Below are 27,049 nucleotides of genomic sequence, written 5' to 3'. Positions count from 1 at the left end.
TTTTCTGGGGCGCCTGGGTGGCGCAGTCCGTTAAGCGTCCGACTTCAGCCAGGTCACGATCTCACGGTCCGTGAGTTCGAGCCCCGCATCAGGCTCTGGGCTGATGGCTCAGAGCCTGGAGCCTGTTTCCGATTCTGTGTCTCCCTCTCTCTCTGCTCCTCCCCCGTTCATGCTCTGTCTCTCTCTGTCCCAAAAATAAATAAACGTTGAAAAAAAAAAAAAATTAAAAAAAAAAACAAACACATTTTTCTAATTTTCCTATTCAATTGTTTTTTTATTTGGCCTAATATAAATCTCAGAGCCAGTGTAGGGAATTTCTTTCTAGTTCTTTAAAAGTTATATTTACAGATAATTACTTTAGAGGAAATTAGGCTTAAGATTGTTTTATGGCTTGCTTAATTCCAAAATGTGTTAGGACATGTTGTCTCCTGACTTCCTTCTCAAAACACACGGAGAGATACCAGAGGATTGAGTCCTACAGGAAAATATTCAGATAAAAGATAGATTCCTTACAAAACAAAAATAATAAAACACATAATATCCAGCATATCCTTCCTTCAAAATGTACATTCCACCAAAAAAAATTCTTCTTTGAAATATGTAATTCTGTGTGGTCTGTAAGAGACTAGCACTGCCCTTCCTTGGATGATTCTCTTTTCTTTTCAATTCCGATCAAAGTACAGATGGAAAGGAACTTGCCACAACATTAATGGAGCAGACATCACACATTGGTGGAGCTCAATTTATTTTATGCCTAAGAAATTTTTGAACAATGGAAAGCTGTAGAAAATTAAAAACAGCTAGTTACATGTGAGCACCAGGAGCTGTTACACTGGTGCTTTTAATCTGAAGACCTTTACTCCCTCAGCGATTTCTTAAGCCATTTAATTAATCGTTTATTATAAGCACCCACATGCTTAACTGTACGTGTGACCTGACATTTTCCAAGTCTGTGCTGCGGGGACAACTCCTGTGCTGAATTGGAAGTAGGGCTGAGAAGGAACCTCGTGGGTCGGATCCTCTGTGTACTTTCATGAGGACGGGATTAGAGGAGCTTGGTACATTTTTTCCCATTGTATCAAGCAACTTTTAGCTAGACGACCTTTCCCACATAATATAGACACCTTAGGTTTAAGCTCACAAAATGAGCAAGGTCATGTACACATACATTAAATAATTACAACAGGACTAACTTTTATTACAAATGCTTATCAATAAAGGCCTAAATTAGGGCATCAAAGATATTGGCGGTAATTTCTATTGTTACCCTTCCAATCTCGTTGTATGTAACTTACATGTCGAGAGGACTTAGATTTGGAGCTGGTTTCCAGCATTAACTGTGAAGTTGTGTTCCAACCCAGCTCCTAACTCTGTTCTCCTGTGACCAATAGGAAAGTATACTTTCTACAGAATAGGCCTTTCCTCTGTATTCATAAATCAGTTAGGGTTTATCAAATATAATTGAGATGAGGATGAAAAAGAATGGCCAACATTTGCTGGGCACTTATTTGGGCCAGGCGCTGAGCTACTTACATTACACGTATTACAGGTGTCATTAAGAGAGCATCTCTCTGACCTGCACAGGATTTAAAGTAATAACTTTGTTCTCATTATGCCATCAGTTTGAGATTCTTCTTAAGACCCTTTTCCAGCACGTCGTCCCGTATCACCCTGTTATAACTCATAATGACAGCTGTTCTTTGTGTTACTTAAGAAATACAGGGGCACCTGGGTGGCTCAGTCGGTTGAGCGTCCGACTTCAGCTCAGGTCATGATCTCGTGCTTCGTGAGTTTGAGCCCCGCATTGGGCTCTGTGCTGACAGCTCAGAGCCTGGAGCCTGCTTCGGATTCTGTGTCTCCCTCTTTCTCTGCCCTTCCCCTGTTCGCACTCTGTCTCTCTCTCAAAAATAAACACTAAAAAAAATAAAATGTACAAAGGACCAGAATAGGGATTTCTCTAAAGAAGATCAACAAATGGTGAATAAACACATGAAAAGATGCTCAACATCACCAATCACTAGAGAAATGCAAATCAAAACCACCATGAGGTATCACCTCACACCACTAGAATGACTGCTATCCAAACAAGATAAATTAACAGGCGTCGGTAAGGATGTGGAGAAATTGGAATCCCTGTGCCCTCTGGGTGGGATTGTGAAATGGTACAGTCACTACAGAAAATGGTACGGCAGTTCTCTCAAAAAGCTAAAAATAGAATTACCGTATGATCCAGAAATTCCATTTCTGGGTAAATGCCTAAAAGGGTTGAAAGCAGGGACTTGAGCAGGTATTTGTACAGCCGTGTTCATAGCATTGTGGACAATAGCCAAAGGTAGAAGCAACCCTTGTGGCCACTGACAAATGAATGCAGTGTGTATATGCAATAGAATGTTGTGGAGGCTTAAAAGAGAAGGGAGATTCTGAGCGACCCACGCTATAACATGGATGAACCTTCAGGACATTATGCTAAACGAAATAAGCCGATCACAAAAGGAAAAATGTTGTATGATTCCACTTTATTAAGAGCTAGAATAGTCAAATTCATATAGACATTTAAGTAGATGGTGGTTGTCAGAGGCTGGTGGGAGGGGAGAATGGGGAGTCGTTCGATGGAAAGAGAGTTTCCGTTTTTCTGGAGGTGGATGGTACTGATGGTTACAGAACAGTGGGAATATACTTAATGCCATAGGACTATACACTTTAAAAGGCTTTAGGGGCGCCTGGGTGGCTCAGTCAGTTAGGCATCCAGCTTCAGCTCCAGTAATGATCTTGCCGTTTGTGCCTTCAAGCCCACGTCAGGCTCTGTGCTGACAGCTCGGAGCCTGGAGCCTGCGTCGGATTCTGTGTCTCCCTCTCTCTCTCTCTCTCTCTCTCTCTCTGCCCCTCCCCTGTACATGCTCTCTCTCTCAAAAATAAACATTAAAAAAATTTTTTTAATACATCAGATGGTTTAAATGGTAACTTAAAAAAAATTTTTTTTAATGTTTATTCATTTTTGAGAGAGAGAGCGCGAGCAGGAGAGGGGCAGAGAGAGACAGACACAGAATCCAAAGCAGGCTCCAGGCTCCAAGCTATCAGCACAGAGTCCAATGCGGAGCTGGAACTCACAAACTGCATGATCATTACTGGGGCTGAAGTTGGAAGCTTAACCGACTGAGCCACCCAGGTGCCCCTAAATGGTAACTTATATGTATTTTACCACAATCTTTTTAAATAATAGATTTTTTAAATGAGGGATACATGCAGATCCTCTTTACTAACCAGGCCAAATGTACCAACCAAATGTTCACTAGATATTGTGCCAAAATATTAATGTTCAGCTCCTTGTTCTAAAAATAAAAGGCCTAGGGGCACCCGGGTGGCTCAGTCAGTTAAGCGTCCGACTCTTAATTTTGGCTCATGTCATGATCTCACTGTAAGCGTCCGACTCTTAATTTTGGCTCATGTCATGATCTCACTGTTCATGAGATCGAGCCCCAAGTTGGGCTCTGTGCTGACAGCACAGAACCCGCTTGGGATTCTCTCTGCCCTTCCCCAGCTCACGCTCTCTCTTTCTCTCAAAACAAATAAATAAAAACTTAAAAAATGAAATATCTTAACTTGTAACTGTGTATTACATAAAGTGGTCAGTGCTAAGTGATATATTTTAGCAAAACTAGAATTTACATTAAGTATCCATCTATTAAATATACAAAGCATGTGTTTTTTGATTTGTATTCAGCCCATTCATTGACTAGCATTTGTTTTATTTATCTGGGGATCAGAGTATGGAAACAATATTTAAAGAATAATTGCATTTTGAATTTCTTATTTGCATATTCCCATCTTAATGAAGATCTGTGCTGTATCCTAAATTAAAAACACATGTATTTTAGACTTAAAATCTCCAGTCCAAAAAAACTTTGTTTTTAAATATCTAGTTTCTGCCCCTCTGGATTGCATAAAGAAATCTAATAAAAAAGGAACTTACCAGAGAACAGTGATTGGTCCTTGACAAGTGTATCATCTTTTCAGAAGGAACCAGTGCAGACACCTGATACATTATAAAATTATAATCAGCTTAAACATTTACCTTGACTTATTTTTTTCTTTGGTAGCAGAACTTACCCTTAGCAATTTCTAAGAAGAGAAAAGTCAGTCTTTAAGATTCAAAGACTGAATCTTTTCGGTTTTGTTTAAAGCCTAAGTATCCCTCATTAGACAACAGTGTTTTCCTGACATTGTCTGTCACGGTGTCATGATGACAGTTGAAGAATTGGCAGTCATGAGACCTGTAGCTCGGGAACAGCACTCAGATCGAATAAAACAGAGCAAAGCTTGCAGCTCTTTTGTTTCCTTGGAGAAAAGATTCCAAATCATTTGAGATTAAATTTTGAAAGTACAAAAGGTGACCTTAGGTGCCAGTGGAAATTTAAACATTTGAAGTATTCTTTTAAGATTTTAACATACTGCTTACTTTATGATGGGGTAACATAAGTGTGGTGTCCTTTATGGCTTGTATATTGTTTTCATCTTTTTTGGAATACTGTCGTTTCAGAAGTACTGATACCTCGATTTTTGGGTAACTCTAGTCACTAGGATCCTAACGTCTAGCTAGGATGTAAGGTTATTTAGGGGGTCATTTCTAAGGCACATAACAAAGACTGGCAAATGTAAAGAAGAGTTTAGACGTTTCTCCCATTTTAACCAGAATTTATCATCAGATAAGGTAATGTGAATAATCACCGTATCTCAGTTGGGTCATTCTTGTGTTAATGCTGGGGTGGGGGGTGGGGGGGCCTCTGTTTTTCTGGGTAGCAGAGTCACACTGAAAAGAACTAGTAAGATGAGAGTATCTGTAATCAAGGCTGAAGTCAGTTAGACAAGGTCTTAGAAATACAGGAGAAACATTTTCATAAATATTATAATTGATAGCACATTATGCTACTGGATTATTTTCCAGATTATTAACACTGACAGCTGTCAAATGCATCACTGCAATCGCATTAGTCATTGGGGGGCTGGAGGGGTAAAATAGCTTGCCAGGTTAGTAGAATTTATCTGCAAGGAACAAAACACACACACACCCATATGAATATACACACCTTCGTATATACAATTTTTAAATATACTATATATACACATATATACATATACATATATATTATACACACACACACACACACACACACACACACACACACACACACACAAATATGTGATTCTACTTCATATGCCAATTATTTAACAGCCAAGGAATGTTTTTCCCTATGGGAAAATTGACCCAGAGATAAATATCCTCACTTCCAAAAAATGTGCAAAGTGAGAGGAAAACAAATAATTTAAAACCATATCCTTAAAGCAGTGACTTAGCTGGCCATCAGCTTCCCTTCATGTCAGAGGTTCGTTAAGGAAGCGGCTGTCTCAGGGCCATTTGGGGGCAGAAGTCAGCCTGGAGTACAGGTGTCGAGACTCCTGGAGAAGTTCGTTTCTTTCACTTCTCTTTGAATGAAATCAAGTGCAGTGTTCTCCCCTTACCCACAGGGGATGCATTCCCAGGGCCCAGGGGGTGTCTGAAACCACTGATAGCACAGAACACTGTATACCCTGGTTTTTTCCTATATGTACATACCAATGTAAAGTTTAATTTATAAAGGAGGCACAGTAAGGGATTAACGACTGTAAAAATAGGACAGTTATAAGTGTAATAAAAGTTATGTGAATGTGGGCTTCCACTCTCAAAATATCTCATGATTGTACACTCCCTTCTTCTTCTGATGATGTGAGATGATAAAAATGCCTCCCTGAGGAGATGAAGTGAGGTGAATGACAAAGGCCTGCAATGTAGGGTTAAGCTGTCATTGACCTTGTGACCCTATGTCAGAGGCGGATCGTCTCCTTCAGGACCACAGTTGCCCATGGGTCACTGAAACTGCAGAAAGATAAACCGTGGGTAAGGGGGTTACCGTATAGCCATCTTTCAAAAGTCACATCTTTTTATTGTCAACCCTCACTGTTAGTAATAATTATTTACAAGTGGAAATCAGTGGCGAAAGGAAAACCATGCTTAGGGAGAGAGCCGTCATGGGCACGCACAGTTCGTTGCACACTCACACACATCCTCACGGTCTCAGCCGGCCTTGAGAGTGTGACCCAGCATGAGTAAAGCCACAAGGAATTTCCATTCACCCATTAAACAAATATTTATTGAATAACTAGTATGTGCCAAGCTTCATATTTCTTGCTGCTGAATAGCCTCTGAGTTCTCAGGTCATTTATTTTAAGGAAGGAAAATACAGTCTGCTATTCTTAAACCCAAGTACATCAGCAAAAGAACTGATTTTGATTCTTGTAATGAATTTGAGAGTTGTGGGCAGGGCAGCAGAGTGATAAAGGAAGAGATTTTTTTTCTTAAATTAAGGCTGGTAATAGTTAAGTCCATGTAGTAATTGCTGTGCAACATTTAACTGATTTGTGAGAATAGTAATTAATATCTCTTCCTAGTAAGTGAATACTTAAAATCTACTTAAAGTAGAGTGTCAGCAGAAATAGGCTCTTAGGCTGTTGAGAAAAGCTATGAAAGCCTTTGGTAGCTTCCTCTGTTAGTATACGACACCACACCCAGGTTTAGTGGTTACTTGTTTGACCTCGGTAATAAATTAGCTTCTTGCTTTGGGTGTGAGAGTGCCCTCAGTCAAACAAGGCCGTCTTAGAATAATACATTGTTCAGATGCCCAACTGTTGTGGGAAATGGGGGAAATGGTTAAAGAGAGTGCTAGTCGGGCTCGGACCCTGGGACATAAGCTGTAAAGCACATGTGTGTGGAGGGGCCTCCAGGGAGTGGCAGCTTGCTTACTGAATGCTGCCAGGCCGTGGATCTGGGGTATGCTGGAGGGGACTGATCGGGCCCATAAGGGAAAGTAAATGCCACGTTTAAATCAGCCGGCATGACTGTGATCTATACAGCAAGAAAACCTCACAAGTATCACGTACCGTTCTGATCATTTCTGCGAGAGTCTTGGACTTAGCTTCTGCCAAAAAAAGGGCGGTTCTGACCATATTTCTGAGAAAACACTACTAGGGTGTAGTCAATCGAATTACCTTATTTAGCTTTTGCTTTTCATTGCCATTGGGGCAAAGACTAAATACTTGGGTCCGTTGACGTAAAGCCTGTTATTCTGCCATCTGGGTCTCAGACACAATAGTATATTTTTCTTTTGTTTCTTTCCTAGGGGACGTTCAGAAAATGAGGTCATTCCCTTATAATTCTGGTTTTTCTAATTTTATGCCATCGAGTTCACACGCTTGTTCTCTTTCCGCCTTTTCCAGCAGTTTACTTCAGTGTCCCCAGCAGTTCCTGAATTCTTGAAAACTCCTGCTCCGGATCAGCCCCCGACCAGGTCCCCCGCTCCTGTCCTCCCCACAAACACCGTGTCCTCAGCAAAGCCTGGCCCGTCGCTGGTGAAGGTAGGTTCCCGGCACGCGCCGGTGTGAGGTTGGTTTACTCGCGGCGCGTCTGTGGCCCATGCGGGGAACACAAAGGCACGTTTCTGCACCTCCTAGCCCGCCTTTCAGCCTGAATGAAGCCTTGAAGACAAAACCCACAGGCAGACTTGCTAGGTCAGGCCTTAATATTGGAAGCCACCGGGGCACCTGGGTGGCTCAGTCAGTTAAGCGTCCTACTTTGGCTCAGGTCACGATCTCACGGTCCGTGAGTTCGAGCCCCGCGTCAGGCTCTGTGCTGACTGCTCAGAGCCTGGAGCCTATTTCAGATTCTGTCTCCCTCTCTCTCTGACCCTCCCCCGTTCATGCTCTGTCTCTCTCTGTCTCAAAAATAAATAAACGTTAAAAAAAAAAAATTGAGGGGCGCCTGGGTGGCGCAGTCGGTTAAGCGTCCGACTTCAGCCAGGTCACGATCTCGCGGTCCGTGAGTTCAAGCCCCGCGTCAGGCTCTGGGCTGATGGCTCGGAGCCTGGAGCCTGTTTCCGATTCTGTGTCTCCCTCTCTCTCTGCCCCTCCCCCGTTCATGCTCTGTCTCTCTCTGTCCCAAAAATAAATAAAAACGTTGAAAAAAAATTAAAAAAAAAAAAAAAAAATTGAAAAAAAAAAAATATTGGAAACCACCACCTTCAGCAGATGCCCTGTTGTTCTGTAGTCACCAAAGAACTGCACAAAATTTGGTCTCTAGAAAACTCCCAGAGCCGCGCAGAAAGGCTTGAGGGTACATTTTGTCGGCGGTTCCCAATCCTGCTTCCATCCAGGCTGCTGACATGAAAGACACACTGGGAGGAGAGTAGGATAGAGTCGCTTCAGCACAGCACTGGGGAGTCACGCCCCTCACGAACAGACGTCTTTAATGGCAACATAATTTTGGAGTTTATACACAAGGTCAAGCTCACTGGTACTCCAGATGTATCACATGACAGGTCAGAGGCTTCAGACAGGCGGATGCGTTTTTTGCTTTAGCAGATTTGGCCCGCTGAAGCTCGTTTTGTTCTTCCGAGAAGCTGCACATTGGTGGCACTGTTCCCTAAATTTTACTTGGTGAAACAATTCAGTTAGAATAGGCCCCAAGGAAGATTAAAAATTTTAATATATAGTAGGCTTAAAAAAATTTTTTTAAGTCCATTTAGAACTGCTAAATAAAGGGGGGGATAAACAGAGGAATAGTCTAAACAGTTCCGATACAGCTTTTGCCAAAAGCAGCAGAACCCTGATCTCAAACTTTTAGAACTAAAAAAGGACATCAGAGAGCTAGCTGACCCTCTCTGCACCTACCAGATGAGGAAGTGAGGCCCGAAGAAGTCACAAGGCCAGGAAGGACCCAGGCCCCCTGAAGGGTTGGGGAGCCTTCTTTCTGCCTCCGGGTGAACACAGGGCTGCGCTCTCCCAGGGGAGGTACCTGGGGCGGATTCCTCACTTCTTCCGGCTACCCTCTGGCACTCTCCTGGTCCTCATCCCTCCTGCAGAGAAGGCTCTGTTTCTATTCCAGCCTCTCTTTGTCAGGGTGGCCCAGCGTTTGTGGCTTCAGGGCACAGATCAGTGCATTACAGCATCTTCCATCACTTCTTCTTGGAGCCCGAAATTCCAGAGTGTGGCAAGCGGCAGCTGAGCTAATGCCCGCTCGCACCCCTCTGCCCACGTCCGCAAACGCGTACCACTGATGGCACAAAGACTGTTTGAATGCCAGTGCGTCTTTCCCTGTGGATCCTAAGAGGTCTCTGCCTCTCCTCTCCTCTGAATTTCTCCTCTTCACTAGTGAGTGCCTCTTTAAGGAGGGCTTTGATTCTGGGACAAAAGGCATCCTTTAAGAATGTGACATTCAGAGGCTGGGTAGGCGATCCTAGGACTCTGCTAGCAGAGGAGAAGACAGGTACGTACTGGGAAACAGACCACAGTTCTTTGGGTTTTTGTGAGGAAAGCTGTTTCCCTCCCTCCCTTCCTGAGAGAATGTGCGAGTGAAGAAATAAGAGCAGATTTCGTCTGAGGAACAGTGGTTCTTACGTGCCTGCCCCCCTCCCTTACCAACAGGTGCCTTCCTGATTGGCTGAGTCACTTGTATCATTACATAACAATTAGAGTCCAGCCTCCTTAACTCACACCCCGTTCACGTTTCCAAGTGATTGACCAGAAGTAAAATCTGTTGATAACACGATAAGCAGATGACAGTGAATTGATGAATATTGTGAGACTGCAGTATTTTTTGTGTGTGTTTGTGTTTTCCTCAGAAACACACAACTTTATAGTCTGCTTTGTTCCATTAGAAGCACTCTTCTGTTTTTACATAGTCTCTATAGAGTATATTTTTAATGACTGCAAGACAGGACACAGGGGGAAGCATACCTAATCCTTTCCCATTTGTATGTTTGGCGTACAGCCTCTTTTTCACTAGGAGACAATAGACACAAGTGTGTCTAAACAAGAAACCCAAAGTAACTTTGTTGAACTTGAATAGATAATGCTCAGTGGAGTATATCCTTCCCCTACTGTAAGAAAACAAGGAACAGGAGAAAGTAAGTTCTTAGGAGCCAGATTTTTTTTTTAAGTTTATTTATTTTGAGAGAGAAGGTGTGAGCAAGGGAGAGGCAGAGAGTCCCAAACAGGCCCCGCGCTGTCCGCTCAGCGTCTGACGCGGGGCTCGAACCCACAAACCGTGAGATCATGACCTGGGGCGAAATCAAGAGTCGGAAGCTCAACCGGCTGAGCCCCAGGCGCCGGATTGCTCGGCCCAGGGAGGTAGACCCACGCTTCCGTAGCTCTGGCAGCGTATTCGGCGGACTGCTTTCCGAAGCGGCTACGCCAATTTCTGAGGCACCTTGCTCTTTGACGTCACCGTCAGAGCATTCAGGCACACGGTAGAACAGGCCGCGTGTGATGGCGCCTCTTAAAATGCTCCTGTCTCTCTCTCGAAAACAGCAAAGCCATCCCAAGAACCCTAACGACAAACACCGGGGCAAGAAGTGCAAAGATCCCAAGCCACGGGTGAAGAAGCTCAAGTACCACCAGTACATCCCGCCCGACCAGAAGGGGGAGAAGAGCGAGCCCCAGATGGACTCCAACTACGCCCGCCTGCTCCAGCAGCAGCAGCTGTTCCTGCAGCTCCAGATCCTGAGCCAGCAGCAGCAGCACTACAACTACCAGACCATCCTGCCCGCGCCGCTCAAGTACGGGGCCGGGGGCGGCGCGGGCCACGTCCCTGGTTCCTAGGGGGTGGATGTCGTGGGGCGCTTGCGCTCAGCGATCGGTCTCACTGCCTGGTCCTCGAAGCCCGTCCCACGGCGTCTTGCCCTCGTGCCAGTGAGTCCAGGGTTTGTCCTCCAAGATAGGTTCCGAGCCTTGGCCTTTCACGGTAGCAGTGCCTCGTCACAATTACTTGCCCAGGAGAGATCTGCCTGTTGTTTGCCACGTAGTATTAGGCGCCACGAGAAAAGTGTAAGGAGCGAGAGTCTTGTTATAAACAGCCTAAAAAAGGCGGGGTGCGGGGGGATGAGTGTAGAAGCCGGAGTGGTCAAGGAAAGCTTTATGAAAGCAGGCAGGATACCTCTGTGGGAAAGAGCCCGAAACTTGGGCGGGGCCCTTTCACGCAAAGGAGAGTGACCCCCCCCGCCCCCCCCCATGCGAGAACAGAGGAAGGAGCGGGCCATGCCTGTTGATGGGATGACGGGGAGAATAGCCTGAATAAGGAATGGGATGAAAAGTAGAAGACAAAACTGAGTAGAGCCTCCGTCCAGAGGAATCTGAAGCCAGGCAGCCTTGAATCTTGACGTGGTAGGTGATTCAGAGGGCTGTAGTGGTGACGCCACAGTGCACGAAAGGACAGTGAGATGCTGGTCACGGAGGGGAGTCTGGCAGCAGGCAAGACAGACATTTCACAATAAAGGAGATGTGAGAAGATGAGGGCATTGATAAGGGGAAGGAAAGAACAGATGAGAGAGGTTTCCAAGACAGTTCAAGGTCTTGGTGACCAACAACTGTGGAGAAGGAACATGTTTCCAAAGTCTGAGCCCAGTTGAGAGAGACAGAAGGAAGTGACTTCTGACAGCTTCTGAGACTGAATCCACAGCAAGACATCCATAGTGAACTTTAATTATGTACAGAAGGAGATTTCTAGATCTCCATCCTCAGTATGCATTTTCCAGGAAACATGGGTAAAAATGAAAATACCTCGTCTCTCATTTCCCTCAGTTATCAGGAGAAAGGGACATTTACATTGGCCTCACAAGACAAACTGTACAAAAAGGTGCAAAGTTTATTCGAGTTGAAAGTTTTTCTCAGTGAGCAGGCCACTCAATTCATGATCCGTGTGGTGTGTGGAAATTCGACTCGGATATTCTCCGCATACGCTGAGCATTCCACCACAGGGAGCCCTGTTTCCTAGGAGCAGACAAGGAGTGAGATCCGCTAAAAAGCTCCTCTGTTAAGAACCGTGTCCTCATGTGCTAGTGATTATCAATGCACTTTTTTCTTTTAAGATCCTGATATCTCGAGGAAGATTAGACCTATTAGTCATTTGGACCTTACTGTGAAGTACGTAAATCTAAAACATCAGGGCACAGAGATGAAGAAAGAAAGAATTTTTGTAGCATGTTATTATTTTAAGAGCAAGCAGGCCTGAGTGAGATGTTGACATTGGAAGGGAACCAGGGAAGACCAAAGAGGATTGGAAGCGCATCAGACGCAGACCACCGCCGCTTTGCAGCTCCGTCCAGGCCCGAGGGAGGCGTCCTCCCCTGCCGCCTCCCTCCTCTGGCATCGGGCAGCAGGGACACGAGCGGTGACTGGCTCCCCTGTGCGCGCTCCTTACGATGCACCCAGCAGTGTGCTCGACGTTGACATCCCTGTGCCCCTCACCGTAACTCCAGGAGGAGGTGACGTTACTGACCGCACTCCCGGGTGAGGAAACCCGGACAACTGAAAATCCCATAAAAGGATTTTTGTAGTATCTATGAAACAGTCTTTTCTGTAATGAAAGAAATTGACTGTGTGGGGCCAGTTTGTAGATGGGAAGAGTACATCTGAGGAGCTGAGTATCTGGTCTCTAATGTTTCTTTGTCTTTCCACTAAGGCTGCCGGTCCCCTGTCCTCCACAAACACCCCCACCACCATAGCAGCCACGCCACCCAGCCCCGGAGAGCATCACACACAAAGATCCGGGGACACAGAGGGGGAAAGGTCACTTACTTTTGTGTATTATTGCACCACGCAAAGACTGAACGTCACTTCTGTTTCATTTCCGGGTCCTGACAGTGGAGGTGTTGTTTTCTAAAACAGTGTTTCTTTTCACCAAAATTCCAGTACAGGAAGCTGAATGCAGAAGTCTGTAGCTCCACAGCAGTGAGATTTGACCTGATAACACAGCCCCTGGTACCTTGGGAGATGGGGCTGTAGCCACACACTGACGGGGGCTCCTGGAGGGTCCTTTCAGGTGTCTGGACTTCAGGTTTCTCATCCACACAGACATCACATTTGTCAGGGTCCCCCCACAGCATGTTTTCTGTCTTTGTGGATCTGGACAAAAAAAATCTAGGTCCAACTTACTCTCGTTATTTCGAAGGTTGAAGCAAGCACTGAACTGTTAATCGTAGTAACAAGTAAAGCATTATAGAATCTCAACCAAACGCACCAATAGAATAATTTGTTGTTCACAAGGGAGCAGAAATTGGTTCGGGGGAGTGCTGCACTTGTGATTGAAGAGAGCACAGACACATATACGGTACGTAGGTGATTACACAGTACATCCCTGAGGGTATTAAGATTTCACTGGGAGGTCGATTAGGGAAAAAAAATTCGTAGAAAGTCTCCTTGTGGAGACAGTAATGAAAATAAGTAAGGTTGAGAAGTTCTGATTTACATAAAATGTTTTCATAATTCTAATAGATTTTAAAACTGGATTTTTAGAAAGGAAATAAATGATACATAAAATATTTGTCATTCCACCCAAATTTCAAGAAACTTCGTTGCAAACACTTATTTAACTTCCATAAAATTTAGGCAGGTTTTCAAAGACCCCAGATGAATGTCAAGAGTTAGCTGTTCACAGGGCCAGAAATGGCTTCAAACGCAATCTTCCAAAAACCCACTGGACAAAGCTCATCTAAGCAGGGACCTCTCCCCATAAGCAACATCAGGTCCCTGTTTCAGAACATGGAAGTCAGAGTCTCCATGCTTCAGCACCAAGACTCATGTAAGGATAAAGCATGAGGCTCTAATGGAATTGGCTGTACAGTGTCAACCACCCAGGGGAGGAAATGTCATTGTTGCCAAGAGTATCCTAGGGGGAAGAAGCTAGATGGGGACCTGGTTCTGCTGGGAAGATGAGTACAGAAATAAAACACATTTTTTAAATCACCTTTTTAAATGAAGTGTTAAGTGATAGAGAAGTCCATAAATCATAACTTAAAATCAATGCTAAGTAAACACACCTCCATAACCACACCTAGATCCAGAAATAGAATATCAGTACCCCAAGAAGCCCCCTGGCATCCCCCCTCAGTGACTACCTGACTTCTCTCCCATTGATTAGTTTTGCCTTTTTTTGAACATTATATAAATGCAGTCTTAACGGTATACATACGCACGTGAGTTCTTCTGCTCAACATTGTGTTCGTGAGATGCATCTTTACTGGTGCAGATAGAAGTAGTTAATTTTTATTCCTGTCTAGTATTTTATCATTTATCCACCCATCATCCTCTTGGTGGACAGTTGGGTTTCCGGTTGGGACTGTTATGAATAACGCCATACTAAGCTTTCTGACCTGTGTGTTTTGGTTCGTGTATGTAGATTTTTGTCAGGTGTCCCTCGAGGAATGGAATTGGGTCAGAGGCTAGGCACAGGTTTGTCTTTAGTAGATAACATAAAACACTTCTGCGAAGTGGTTGTACCAATTCACACTTCTCCCAGCCGTGATTGAGCGCTCTCGATGTTCCGAGTGCTTCGTATTGGCATCTTACTTGTTACAGCAGCGGTTCTGCTTGATGTGCAGTGCTGTTTTGTTGTGCCTTTTTCCATTTTCCTCGTGTCTGATGAGGTGTTAAGTCCTTGTTCACACGTTTAAGGACCGTTGGGATAGATTTTCTTGTGATATGCTTGTTCAGGATTTTCCCATTGCATTTTGTCTTTTTCTTACTGATTTGTGAGACTTTTTTTTGTATATTCTAGATATGATGCCTTGTCAGAAATACGTATTAGAGGGGCACCTGGGTGGCTCAGTCGGTTGAGTGTCCAAGTTCGGCCCAGGTCATGATCTTGCGGTTTGTGGTTTGAGCCCTACATCAGGCTCTGTGCTAACAACTCAGAGCCTGGAGCCTGCTTCAGATTCTGTGTCTCCTTCTCTTTCTGCTCCTTCCCCGCTCACACTCTGTCTCTCCCAAAAGTAAATAAATACTGAAAAGTTAAATAAAATAAAAAAATAAATATGTATTACAAGTACCTTCTCCTATGATTTGACTTTTCACTCTTAAAGCTGTCTCCCTTAGTGTGTTTTGTGTCCTGTTTAAGAAATCTTCCCCTACCCAAAGGCCATGAAGATATTATCCTAAGTTTTCTTTTCTTTTTTTTTTTTTTTTTTTTTTTGAGAGAAAAAGAGCACAAGTCAGGGAGAGGCAGAGAGAGAGGGAGAGAGTGAGCCAGTGCAGAGCCTGACGCATGGCTCAAACCCACAAACCACCAGATCACAACCTGAGCTGAAGTCAGACATTCGACTAACCGAGCCACCCAGGCACCCTGAAATATTACCCTAAGTTTTCTAAAAGTTTACTGCTTTCATAATTCACGTTTAGGTTTCTGAGATGGTGTGAGGTGTAGGGGTCAGTTAAGGGCCTTATTTTTATCTGTGTGAATATCCAGGGTGGCCCAGCACCATTTATTGTAAGGACCACCCTCTTGCTAGTGCACTTCAGTGCCATCTTGGCGATAACTCAAGAGGCTCTATATGTGAGGGTCTGTTTCTGGATTCTCTGTTCTCTTCCATTTGTTGTTCTGCCCTTGTACCAGCACCACACCATCTTAATAACTGGCTTTATAATGAGTTTTGATAAGTGGTATGGCTCTTCCAGCTTTGCTTTCCTTCAGTGATGCCATGGCCATTCTTGGTCCTTTGTGTTTCCATATATAGCTCAGAATCACCTTCAGAATTTCTACCAAGCAAGCAAGCAAGCAAGCAAAACTTGCAGGGGGGGGGTCTCATTTGATTGATATCTTTATACTCTTGAGTCTTCCAATCCACGACCATGATGATTTTCTCTTCACACATTAACAGTCAAGTCGTTAGCAGAAGCAGGATCAAATTCAGACATGATTTTATTATCAAGTCTAATTTTCTTTTCCTTTTGAAGGCCACTCAATGACAAAAATAACAACAGTGGAAATTCAGCTCTGAACAGCACCACGCCTAATACACCAAGACAGAATCCATCTGCTTCCGTGAGAAAGCCGGGGCCCCTGCCTTCTAGCCTGGATGACTTAAAGGTAATACTTCAAAGTAGAGTTTATTCACCCGTCATTACCACAAAAACAGAAATGATTGGCCACATTTGTCTGAGGTGTAGGTAAGTTTTCAATAGACCTTCAGCTTTACCAACAGTAAGATAACCTTTTCAGGGGTACTGTCTGTTTACGTCCATTGGGTTTCTTTGAAGACGATCAGTAATAACTCTGATTTGTTGAGCATAGACCATGTGTGGGCACCAGAACACTTGTGACCGCAGAGGGAGATTTTCTTCTTCCCCGCTCCTTGCTGAGTTGGGAAAAGCAGGAAAATGTTAACAGTCAAGAATCTCCTCTCCGAGGCCAGACTGGATAGGCTTCCTCCCTCAGCTCAGCTCCTGGTTATCCATGGTAGGTCAGACATAACAGTCTGCCTTTCACTGCCCCAATCTCCTCATCTGTGCACTAGGAATAATAATAATAACACCCACACCTCATGTGAAGATTAATTGAAAGAATAGGGGCATCTGAGTGGCTCAGTCACTTAAGCGTTCAGCTCTGGATCTCCCCTCAGGTCTTGATCTTAGGGTCGTGAGTTCGAGCCCCGAGTTGGGCTCTGCGCTGGGCATGGAGTCTGCTTTAAAAAAAAGAAAAGAGGGGCGCCTGGGTGGCGCAGTCGGTTAAGCGTCCTACTTCAGCCAGGTCACGATCTCGCGGTCCGTGAGTTCGAGCCCCACGTCAGGCTCTGGGCTGATGGCTCAGAGCCTGGAGCCTGTTTCCGATTCTGTGTCTCCCTCTCTCTCTGCCCCTCGCCCGTTCATGCTCTGTCTCTCTCTGTCCCAAAAATAAATAAACGTTGAAAAAAAAATTTAAAAAAAAAAAATAAATAAAAAAAAGAAAAGAAAAGAAGAGAAAAGACAAAGTATAAAGCACTTCCATCAGTGTGTGGCACGTGGTAATTACTCAATGAATGTGACTGTCCTCGTCACGATTTCTGATTGTAAATCCTCAGACAGAACAGGAATTACCCTCTAAAAGCCCTTGCTTTACCTCCAGCCTTCCCAGTGCCACAGGTCCGTAGCTGTGTGTGCGTCGGGAAGAGAAACCGTCCCCTTTGCCCATACATGGTAACGTGGAGCTGACAGGCGGTAGGCACCTTTTGCGTCTGGGCGTCCTGTAGATCTGTCGGGAGTTGCGGTACCGAGAGAAGAGACGTGATTTGTTTGTACTTGCAGGTGTCGGAACTGAAGACGGAGCTGAAGTTACGGGGTCTTCCGGTGTCGGGCACCAAACCGGACCTCATTGAACGCCTGAAGCCCTACCAGGAAGTGAACAGCAGCGCTGTTGCTGCCGGCGGCGTCCTGGCGGTGCCAGCGTCTGCCATCGTCGCCAGCAACCCAGAAGTCACCGTGGCACTGCCGGTGACAACGCTGCACAACTCCGTGACGAGCTCAGGCCCCTCTTTCAAGGCAGAGTTGCCGCCTGCCGGAAGCAGCAACGTCGCCCACGCCGAGAGCGTCAGCTCCCCCCTGCCCATCTCGCCTTCCCCCTCCGAGCAGTCCAGTCTCGGGACCGAGGACACAAGCATGGCAGACACGTTCACCGAGATCATGACCATGATGTCTCCCGCGCAGTTCCTGTGCTCGTCGCCGCTGAGAGTGACGGGCAGCGAGGACAGCCCGAGTCCCGCCAGCAGCACGCTGTCGAGTCTGGAACTGGACGCGGCCGAGAAGGACCGCAAGCTGCAGGAGAAAGAGAAGCAGATCGAGGAGCTAAAGAGGAAACTGGAACAGGAACAGAAGCTCGTGGAAGTTCTGAAAATGCAGCTTGAGGTTGAAAAGCGAGGGCAGCGGCAGCAGCAGCCGCCGCTGGAACCCCAGCCCGGTGCCGCGGCCAGCTCTGCCGGCAAGTTAGATCCGAAGCATGGCGGCGTGGGCTCCCCCGTCAAGGACGAGACCGCGCTGCCCGACTGCTCCAGCCCCAGGCGGCCTGGCCCGCTGGCCAGCCATCCTGTGGGCCAGCCTGTCTCGGCGGGTGGCCAGACCCTGGTTGCCAAAAAGGCCGTAGTGATCAAGCAGGAGGTCCCCGTGGCCCAGGCCGAGCAGCAGAGCGTCATCCCACAGTTTTACGTGAGTTCCCAGGGACAGCCGCCGCCTGCCGTTGTCGCTCAGCCTCAGGCTTTACTGACCACACAAACCGCTCAGCTGCTGCTGCCGCTGTCCATCCAGGGCTCCAGTGTCACCTCAGTGCAACTCCCAGTAGGCAGCCTCAGACTCCAGGTGTGAAGTGTGTCTTCTAACTCCTTTGCCTTACAGCCTGCATGGAACGGAAACTTGCCTTATGGCGAGCGCCCCAGCCTTCTCATACATGCACCCCAGCCGGGCCTCAGAGGTGCAGAAAATATGTGCGTGGGGGGCGGGGGCCTGGAATTTAATTCAGAAATGTTAATAGCTAGCATTGTCTCCACATAGTTAAAACAAGCAAGCGGTGCTTTCCTGCTTTTGATCGCTTTTATCTTTAGTGAACACGGTATCGTTAGCGAACGTGCAGACATTTTGAGGTACCGGTTACAGTATGGTGAGAATAGCTGGTGTCGCTGAGTGCTTTTTGTGTGCAAGGCACAGGATCACGTACTTTATTTTCTTATTTATTTAAGTCATCTCTACACCCAGTATGGGGCTCCAACTCACGGCCCCGAGATCGAGAGTCACATGCTCCACTGTGTATTTTTTTTTTTTTTTAATTTTTTTTTTCAACGTTTATTTATTTTTGGGACAGAGAGAGACAGAGCATGAACGGGGGAGGGGCAGAGAGAGAGGGAGACACAGAATCGGAAACAGGCTCCAGGCTCTGAGCCATCAGCCCAGAGCCCGACGTGGGGCTCGAACTCGGGGACCGCGAGATCGTGACCTGGCTGAAGTCGGACGCTTAACCGACTGCGCCACCCAGGCGCCCCTCCTCCGTGTATTTTAAATGGCTCACTCCCTTCAGCTCTCCCTTCCCCCCCAGAAGATCTAAGTGATGGCACCCATTTTGAGATAGAGAAACTGAGGCCTTGAAACGTTGGGTAAGTTGCTCTAGGACAGAGCCAGGTTTTCTAACTGCCCGGCCTTTACTTTTATGCCCACTCGTGTGTTCTGCCTCCTAAACGTGGTTCTCGAAAGACACCATTGAAGTCAAGATGCCTGAGGCATGTGGGGCATCTGAGGAAAATGTGACCACAAACTTAGGAGTGAAGGTGTTGAGGGAGTTGATAAACCACTGGTAAGCACGAAACCTCCTTTTATGCCTCCTCCATAACCTGTGTATTAACCTTGTTTTTATGCAGTGCATTTGGTAGGTTTTCACACAGTGGGTGGGTGACAGGTGAACAGAAACTACCTGGGACAGTGCTCCTCAGCTTTGACCACCCCCCCCCCCCACCCACATACTCTTCATGGCAGAGACCAGTGGGTTGTGCCCCTGAGGTTAGGAAGCATGACCCAGAGGCCCTTGGCATGTGCAAGCATTCTAATTCTCCTGTTTGACCTTTAGACTGTCTGTGAAATTCAAAGTCTACTCTGTGACACAGCTTTTCTAAACATGTATTTTTCCACCCAAATCTTCCATTAGAGTTGACATTCTCCATTCTGGGCCCGTGTGTGCCCCAGCACATAGCTGACTGTCTCCAGAGGGAGCACATACTATTTGGGCAGTTAGGCCTCAGATTTTCTTGCTGCTGTTAAAATTATTGTCACGCCTGGCCTGTTGTGTGTAGAGCCACTATAGGTTTTTATTTCAGTTTTCCGTTTTCTCAAAATTTCCCAATGAAAATCTTAGCCACTTAAGAAATAATAAGAGCGTGAAAAAAACTGGTCTGGTGTTAGGTCTCTGGTTTAAAATTAAGGTTCAAACTGTGTTGTCGATGAAGCGTGTATCTACCTGTAAGTATTTTATCACTTCATTTCAGATATGTTCCCCACATGATCGCATGTTGCACATGTAAACTCTGTTTTTTGTTTTCAGTTTATGTATGTATTTTTTAAGTAACCTCTACGCCCAAACTCAACCCAAACTTTGCGGCTCCCACTCACAAGCCCGAGATCCAGAGTCCCATGCTCTTCTGACCGAACCATCCAGGTGCCCCCACACCTACACTCTTGATTCCGAGTTTGATTTTGATAATTAAATCAATATTTTGTTTGCTTCCTAGACCCCACCACAAGCAGGAATCCAGACTCAGACTCAGCCGCAGACAGCAGCCACCACCCTGTCCTCAGGCTTAGCCCAGACCGTACCTCAGAAGCAAGAAGCTTTCACGCCACATGTGCTCAGTCAGCCTCAGCAAGTTAGAAAGGTTGGTGAATGCTAACGAGTGACAGGCCGTCGCCGATGGTGACTGTCATCTGCTCAGCCATTCTGCAAGTGTCCTCATAGCGGTCTCTTCCGTGGGAAGCACCTCCCACTGGATGGGCCTCAGGCCACCTGCCATCCGGCTGCAGATTATGCAGTTATTAGGGAAAAAGGGTTCTTTTTTACTGAAAGACCGGTCATCTTAATAGTTAAGCCCTTTTTCAAGTAAAAGTTTCAAAAGTTTGTTTTTAATCCTCATGTAGGATTTTTTGAGTTCTAAAATAAATTTCTTTTCAAATTAATCATCTTGTGGGGGAGGGGGAAGTGCTGTTCCCTGGGAAGAAATAGTTGAAGTCGAAAAAGATACTTTTTCAGTGTCTACCTTGAATAAGATCTTTATATATTTAAGAGTTTGCCATCTTGCGGGCTAAGAGCCAGAGGGCCCAGGTGTGCGGATTCTGGTTCCCCACTTCCTACAGGTTTGGCCTTATGCAAAATTCACTTACTTCCTCTGAGTGTCATTTTCCTCATCTTTCAGATGACTGTGTTGGTCTAGGACTCAGTAACCCCTCCATGTGTTCCTACCAAAAAATTGTGATGTTGAATAGCCCAGAAGTTACAAAAATTCCCTCTTACCCAGCAGGTGGAGCTGTGTGCACATCTCCTTGACAGAAAACTCTTAAGGCCTCAAAAATACGTCTTATTATTTTTAACCTTGAGAATTATTAGTCCCAGAATGTTAATCTTCAACATAAAAGAACTTGGATAATTAGGTGTACCTGTAGACATGCCCCAAGGTAGCGTGAACCGTCTGGGCTAAGATCACTTGAGCAGCAGACCGAAATTGACGCCTGAGGTCATCAGTAGTCACATTATCATGTGCTCTCTTCTGGAATCTCCTCTGGGAAATGCAGTGAGTTACAGCAGCATATTACTGACTTTGGGCTCACAATAACATTCTAGGGTGGTGATCGCCTCAGTGAACATTCCAATGTTAAGACAGTTTTCTTTAAGAGAAGAGAGAGAAAAACAGGATATAGACAGGAGAAATAAGGGTTTATTCACTAAGTCTCAATACTAGAATTAGGGATCATTAATTCCAGCTTTTTCAAAGAGGAATATGCTTCCAGAACTCCTCACCCAGAGCAGCTGTACCTTTTGAAGGGGTGGGTACACACACACACACACACACACGCACGCACATATACTTGCCCACTTAAGAAATACATATGTATGTTTACAATAGAAACGCAGAGGTAAGTTTTTCTCTTTCAGAATACTAGTGGTATAAAGTACATAAAATATTTTTATGAGTAAATCAGCTCTGTGAAATACAATCACAAAATCACACAGTGACCATACATTTGTAAAAGGCCATAAGACCTTTGGCTCGTGATGGGGGCTAAACAGACACTTGTTAGTTCCACAGGAGGGAGTCCTCACCGCTCCCTGACAGAGCAGAGGCCAGCTTCTCAGAAGGGGGCAGATTTTAAATGGGGCCCTGCAAGGATTTGGAGACACTTTCAACAAACTGAAAACCTGAGTGTGGCCGCAGCCTGTGTGGCCTTTCCGGTCGGACAGAAATGGGGCCGGGTGGTGGAAGCTTTTTGTGCCAGCCAGAGAGGAGGGTTTTACCGTAAGGACAGAGGAGCCAGGGATTGTGGGGGCTCCATCAGGTGTGTGCTGAGGCTGTAACTGTAGCAGAGGGTCGACAGGGAGGGAGGCACAGTGAAGAGGATGCCATGGTACTCCCGTGATCAGGAGCAAGGACCTGGATTAGGACAGCGGAGGACAGAGGCCTGATTCAGGAGGCATTCGTAAGGCGTGTGAGCACTGAAGGGAGACAGCAGAGGAGACTGATGGCTTCGTTTACCAAAGTTTTAAAAATAAATGAAGGGAAAACCAAGAATTACTTTTCCTCCGAGGCTGGTGGTGGTGGAAGGAAAGGGGAAAGTTTCGTTTGGAATATATTACATTTGAGATGTCCTGAATTTATGTTTGTAAATAAAGGTTATAAATGTGGCTTTGGCACTTGGAAGCAAGGGTGGAAAAGATGTGGGTTTGGGGATTATTAGGTTAATCGTGGACATGAAAGCTGTGAAAGTAGATGAGACCACCCTGGTGAGGATTATGAGAAATTCAGCTATCGCCTAAGACAGAAATCATACTGAGCAAGCGCTGATTTCCCAGAAGGTACAGTCCACACCGCCATCAAAGACAGGCCACTGAGTAAAGGGACCACGGATGCTGGAAAATCGGGGTCGGCAGACCACGGCCTGAGGGCCACCTCCAGCGCCCCACCTGTTTCTGTAGATAAAGTTATTGGAAGCCAGCCCCACCCATTGATTTATGCGTTGTCCAAACTGCTTCTGGGCCATAGTGGCAGAGGTGAACAGTTCCAACAGACACCCCGTGGCCTGCAGACCCTAAGCTGCACACGTGGTGGCTCCTTACAGGGCAAGTCTGCCGAGCCTCGTCCTAAAACATGGTTTTCTTCGGTAGGAAGAGCCAAAGAACAGATTGAATGGAAAATATTTGTCCGTTACAGGTTTTCACGAACTCGGCATCAAATTCAGTTCTTCCGTATGAGAGACCACCTGCTCCAGCGGTCCAGCAGCCCTTTGTGAACAAGACCTCCACCAGTGTTCTTCAGTCCAGAAGCGCACCACTTGCCTCCCTGCAGAATGGACCTACCGCTTCCAACAAGGTAGTGCTGTGCGGACGGGGCAGCAGTAACAGTGCTTGCTCATGGGGCCCTAAAGCATTGCAGAACCCAGTGCTTCGGGCGTGGAGGGACTGAGTATCAATATTAATGGGACAAAATAGCCAAAGACCGTGGTGACGGTTGTTAAGGGGCAGCTTGGCTGTTATCGCGGAACAGATGACCCTTCCCTCACAGGATGGTGCCCCGGTGCCATCGGCCACACAGGCTGGAGGTGAGAAGGCTCCTGAGTTCAGGAGCGCCGTGACTCGGCCGCTCTCTGAGCTCACTGCCCAGACCTGACATGTGCCCCCCTCTTTTTGCCTCAGCCTAGTTCGCCCCCTCCACCCCAGCAGTGCGTCGTCCAGCACTCCCTGTTTGGGAGCCCGGTCCCCAAGACAAAAGACCCTCCCCGCTACGAGGAGGCCATCAAGCAGACACGTGGTGCCCCGTCCTCCCTTCCAGAGGTAAGTAAGCGAGACCAGCAGCCACGGTCTGTGGGCTTGTATCTGGGGTGTCGTCTTCACACTGAATCCCTTGTTTAAAACGCGCTTGCCTCTGTACGAACACAAATTTCAGAGCCAAGAACCTCATTTGCATTTGAAATGCTATTTTTTTTTTAATTGAAGTATACTTGACATACAATATTATAGTGGCTTCAGGTGTTCGACAGTCATTTGACACTTCTATACGTTATGAAATGTTACCCAGGTAAGTGCAGTTACCATCTGTCACCATACAGTGTTATTATGAGATCACAGACTGTGTCCCCTGTGCTATACTGTACATCCCTGTGACTTGTTCTGTACCTGGAGATTCGTACTGTTAATAACCTCCACTTACTGTACCCATCCCCCCGCCCCATCTCCCCTCTGGCAGCCACCAGTGTGTTTGGATTTATGAGTGTTTCTGTTTTGTTTGTTCATTTATTCTGTTCTTTAGATTCCACAGAGAAGTGAAATCATTTGGTATCTGCTTTTCTCTGTCCAACTTCTTTCACTTCACATAAACCCCTCGTAGTCCATCCCTGCTGTCACAAATAGGAAAAATACTTTCTGTAGTTTGTTTTTAATGTTTTATTTTTGAGAGACAGAGAGAGACTGAGCATGAGCAGGGGAGAGGCCAAGAGAGAGAGAGAGAAAGAATCGGAAGCAGGCTCTTGGCTCTGAGCTGTCAGCACAGAGCCCGATGTGGGGCTTGAACTCACAAGCTATGAGATCATCGCCTGAACCAAAGTTGGACACTTAACAGACTGAGCCACCCAGGCGCCCCAGAAAAATACTCTTTTTTTATAGCTGAGTAATAATCCTCTGTGTGTGTGTGTGTCACATCTTTTTTACCCAGTCATCTATCCATGGACACTTAGGTTGCTTCCATATTTGGCTAGTGTAAGTCATGCTGCAATAAACATAAGGGTACAGATATCTTTTCAAATTAATGGTTTTTGCTTTCTTTGGAAAAATACCCAGAAGTGGAATTGCTGCATCATAGGGTAGTTCTATTTTTTAATTTTTTGAGGAATCTCCATACTGTTTTTCACAGTGGCTGCACCAGTTTGCATTCCCACCAGTAGTGAAAGAGGGTCCCCTTTTCTCCACATTCTTCCCAACACTTGTTACTTCTTGTCTTTTTGAGAGTGGCCATCCTGAACTGGTGTAAGTTGTTATCTCGTGGTTTTGATTTGCATTTCCCTGATGACTCTTTTCTATGTTGGCCATCTGGATGTCTTCTTTGGAAAAATGTGTATTCTGCTATTTGGGGGTGGAGGGATGGAATGTTCTGTGTATATCTATTAAGTCTGTCTGGTCTGATGCATCATTCAGAGCCATGATTTCCTTACTGATTTTCTGCCTGGATGATCTATTCATTGATGTTAGTGAGGTGTTAAAATTCCCTACTATTATTGTATTACTGACAATTTTCCCCCTTTAGTCCATTAATATTTACTGTATCTGGAAAATATAGGGCCTCTTGTGTTGGGTGCATGGGTATTTACAGTTGTTATGTCCTCTTTTTGGATTGATCGCTTTAACATTATGCGGTGCCCTTCTTTGTCTCATTACAGCCTTTACTTTAAAGTCTGTTTTTGTCTGTTGTCAATTTTTAAATATTTGCTACCTTGGCTTTTTTGCTTCCATTTGTATGGAATATCTTCTCCTATCCCTTCACTTTAAGTCTGTATATGTCTTTAGGTCTGAAGTGAGTCTCTTATAGGCAGCACATAGATAGCTCTTGGGTTTTTTTGTATCCATTAGGTAACCCTGTGTCTTTTGACTGGACCATTTAGTCTGTTTATATTTAAAATGAAAGGTGTGTACTTATTGGTGTTTTTTGTTTTCTGGTTGTTTTCAGAGTTCCTCTCATAGCTCTTCTCTTGCTTTCTTTGTGATTAGATGACTTTCTTTGATATTGAGCTTGGATTCCTTTCTCTTTATTTGTTGTGTGTCTTTTACAGGTTTTTGATTTGTGGTTACCTTGAGGTTCATAAATAACATCCTAGGTATATAGTATTCTAAGTTGGCAGTTTGCTTAAGTCCAACACATTCTGAAAGTACTACATTTTTATTCCCCCTTTTATGTATATAATGTCATAGTTTACATTTTTTTAATTTTGTGAATCCCTTAAGTAGTTATTGTAGATACAGTTGATTTTACTTGTCTTTCAACCCTCATACTAGTTTTATAAGTGAATGATCTACTATCTTTAACTGTTTTACCAGTGAAACTTCTTCCTTTCATAATTTTCTTACTTCTAGTTAAGGCCTTTTCTTTTCTGCTTCAGGAAGTTCCTTTAACATTTCTTGTAAGGCCAGTTCAGTGGTGATGCACTCCTTTGACTTTTTTTGGCCTGGGCAACTCTTTATAAATTTCCCTCAATTCTGAATGCTGAGTAGAGTGTTCTTCGTTGTAGATTTTTTTTTCCTTTCACCACTTTGTATATATTACACTGCTACCTTCTGTGAAGGTTTCTCCTGAGAACTCAGTGTATAGCTTCATGGTGTTTCCTTTATATGTAATTAGTTGCCTTTCTCTGTATCTTTAATTTTTGACGTTTTATTTATTATTTTTTCCAACGTTTATTTATTTTTGGAACAGAGAGAGACAGAGCATGAACGGGGGAGGGGCAGAGAGAGAGGGAGACACAGAATCGGAAACAGGCTCCAGGCTCTGAGCCATCAGCCCAGAGCCCGACGCGGGGCTCGAACTCACGGACCGCGAGATCATGACCTGGCTGAAGTCGGTCGCTTAACCGACTGCGCCACCTAGGCGCCCCAATTTTTGACATGTTTTAAATGTGTACTTACTTTTGAGAGAGAGAGAGAGAGTGAGAGCAGGGGAGGGACAGAATCTGAAACAGGCTCCAGGCTCTGAGCTCTCAGCACAGAGCCTGATGCGGGGATTGAACCCACAAACCATGAGATCATGACCTGAGCTGAGGTCCTACACTTAACGACTGAGCCATGCAGGCACCCCTAAGTTTTGACATTTTAGTTATTATGTGGACTTCCTTAGGTTCATCTTGTTTGGAACCCTCCACCTACCTGTACCTGGCTATCTGTTTCCTTCTCCAGGTTAGAGAAATTTTCACCTATTTTTTCTTCAAAAAAGTTTTCTGGCCCTTTTTTTTCTCTCTTCTCCTTCAAGGAATTTATAATGCAAATGTCAGTATAGTTGTTGACCCAGAGGTCTCTTAACCTAACCTCATTTTTTTTTCTATTCTTCTTTTTGCTATTCAGTTTGGATGATTTCCACAGCACTGTCTTCCAGATAACTCACCTGTTCTTCTGCGTCCTCATCTGCTGCTGATTCCCTCTTGTGTATTTTTCAGTTCTGTTATTTTGTTCTTCAGCTTTGACTGGTTCTTTTTTTATATTTTCTGTTTCTTTGTTGAAGTTCTGAGTTCATCCATTCTTCTCTCAGATCCAGTGAACATCTTTTATGACCATTACTTTGAATTCTTTGTCAGGTAGATTGCTTATCTCCGTTTCATGTAGTCCTTTTTCTGAGGTTTTATGTTGTTTTTTCATTTGGAACATATTACTCTGTCTCCTCATTTTGTCTGACTCTGTGTTTGTTTCTATGTATTAGGTAGCTTGGCTCCATCTGGTCTT

General features: G+C 45.2%; 1 protein-coding gene across 9 annotated transcripts in view; it reads left to right on the top strand.

Annotated features, from left to right (window-relative positions):
- The window catches only part of MRTFB (myocardin related transcription factor B), a 204,849-nt gene that overhangs the window by 154,822 nt on the left and 22,978 nt on the right, over positions 1 to 27,049 (top strand). For 3 of the 9 annotated variants that reach the window (XM_086691176.1, XM_086691175.1, XM_086691179.1), the window contains 7 exons: positions 7,312 to 7,446; positions 10,396 to 10,643; positions 15,814 to 15,946; positions 17,140 to 18,183; positions 20,097 to 20,240; positions 22,785 to 22,943; positions 23,267 to 23,404. In XM_086691176.1, the coding sequence (XP_086547302.1) occupies positions 7,312 to 7,446; positions 10,396 to 10,643; positions 15,814 to 15,946; positions 17,140 to 18,183; positions 20,097 to 20,240; positions 22,785 to 22,943; positions 23,267 to 23,404 (2,001 nt within the window). Of the gene's footprint in view, positions 1 to 7,308; positions 7,447 to 10,395; positions 10,644 to 15,813; positions 15,947 to 17,139; positions 18,184 to 20,096; positions 20,241 to 22,784; positions 22,944 to 23,266; positions 23,405 to 27,049 lie in introns of all 9 variants that reach the window. The other 6 variants (XM_086691174.1, XM_025916768.2, XM_086691178.1 and 3 more) reach the window with 3 other exon arrangements.

Source organism: Puma concolor, chromosome E3, assembly GCF_028749965.1.
Source record: "Puma concolor isolate L17-30 chromosome E3, mPumCon1.1.hap2, whole genome shotgun sequence".
NCBI lineage: Eukaryota > Metazoa > Chordata > Mammalia > Carnivora > Felidae > Puma > Puma concolor.
The sequence above is the reverse complement of the archived record's forward strand: the minus strand, read 5'-3'. Positions and strand labels throughout refer to the sequence as shown.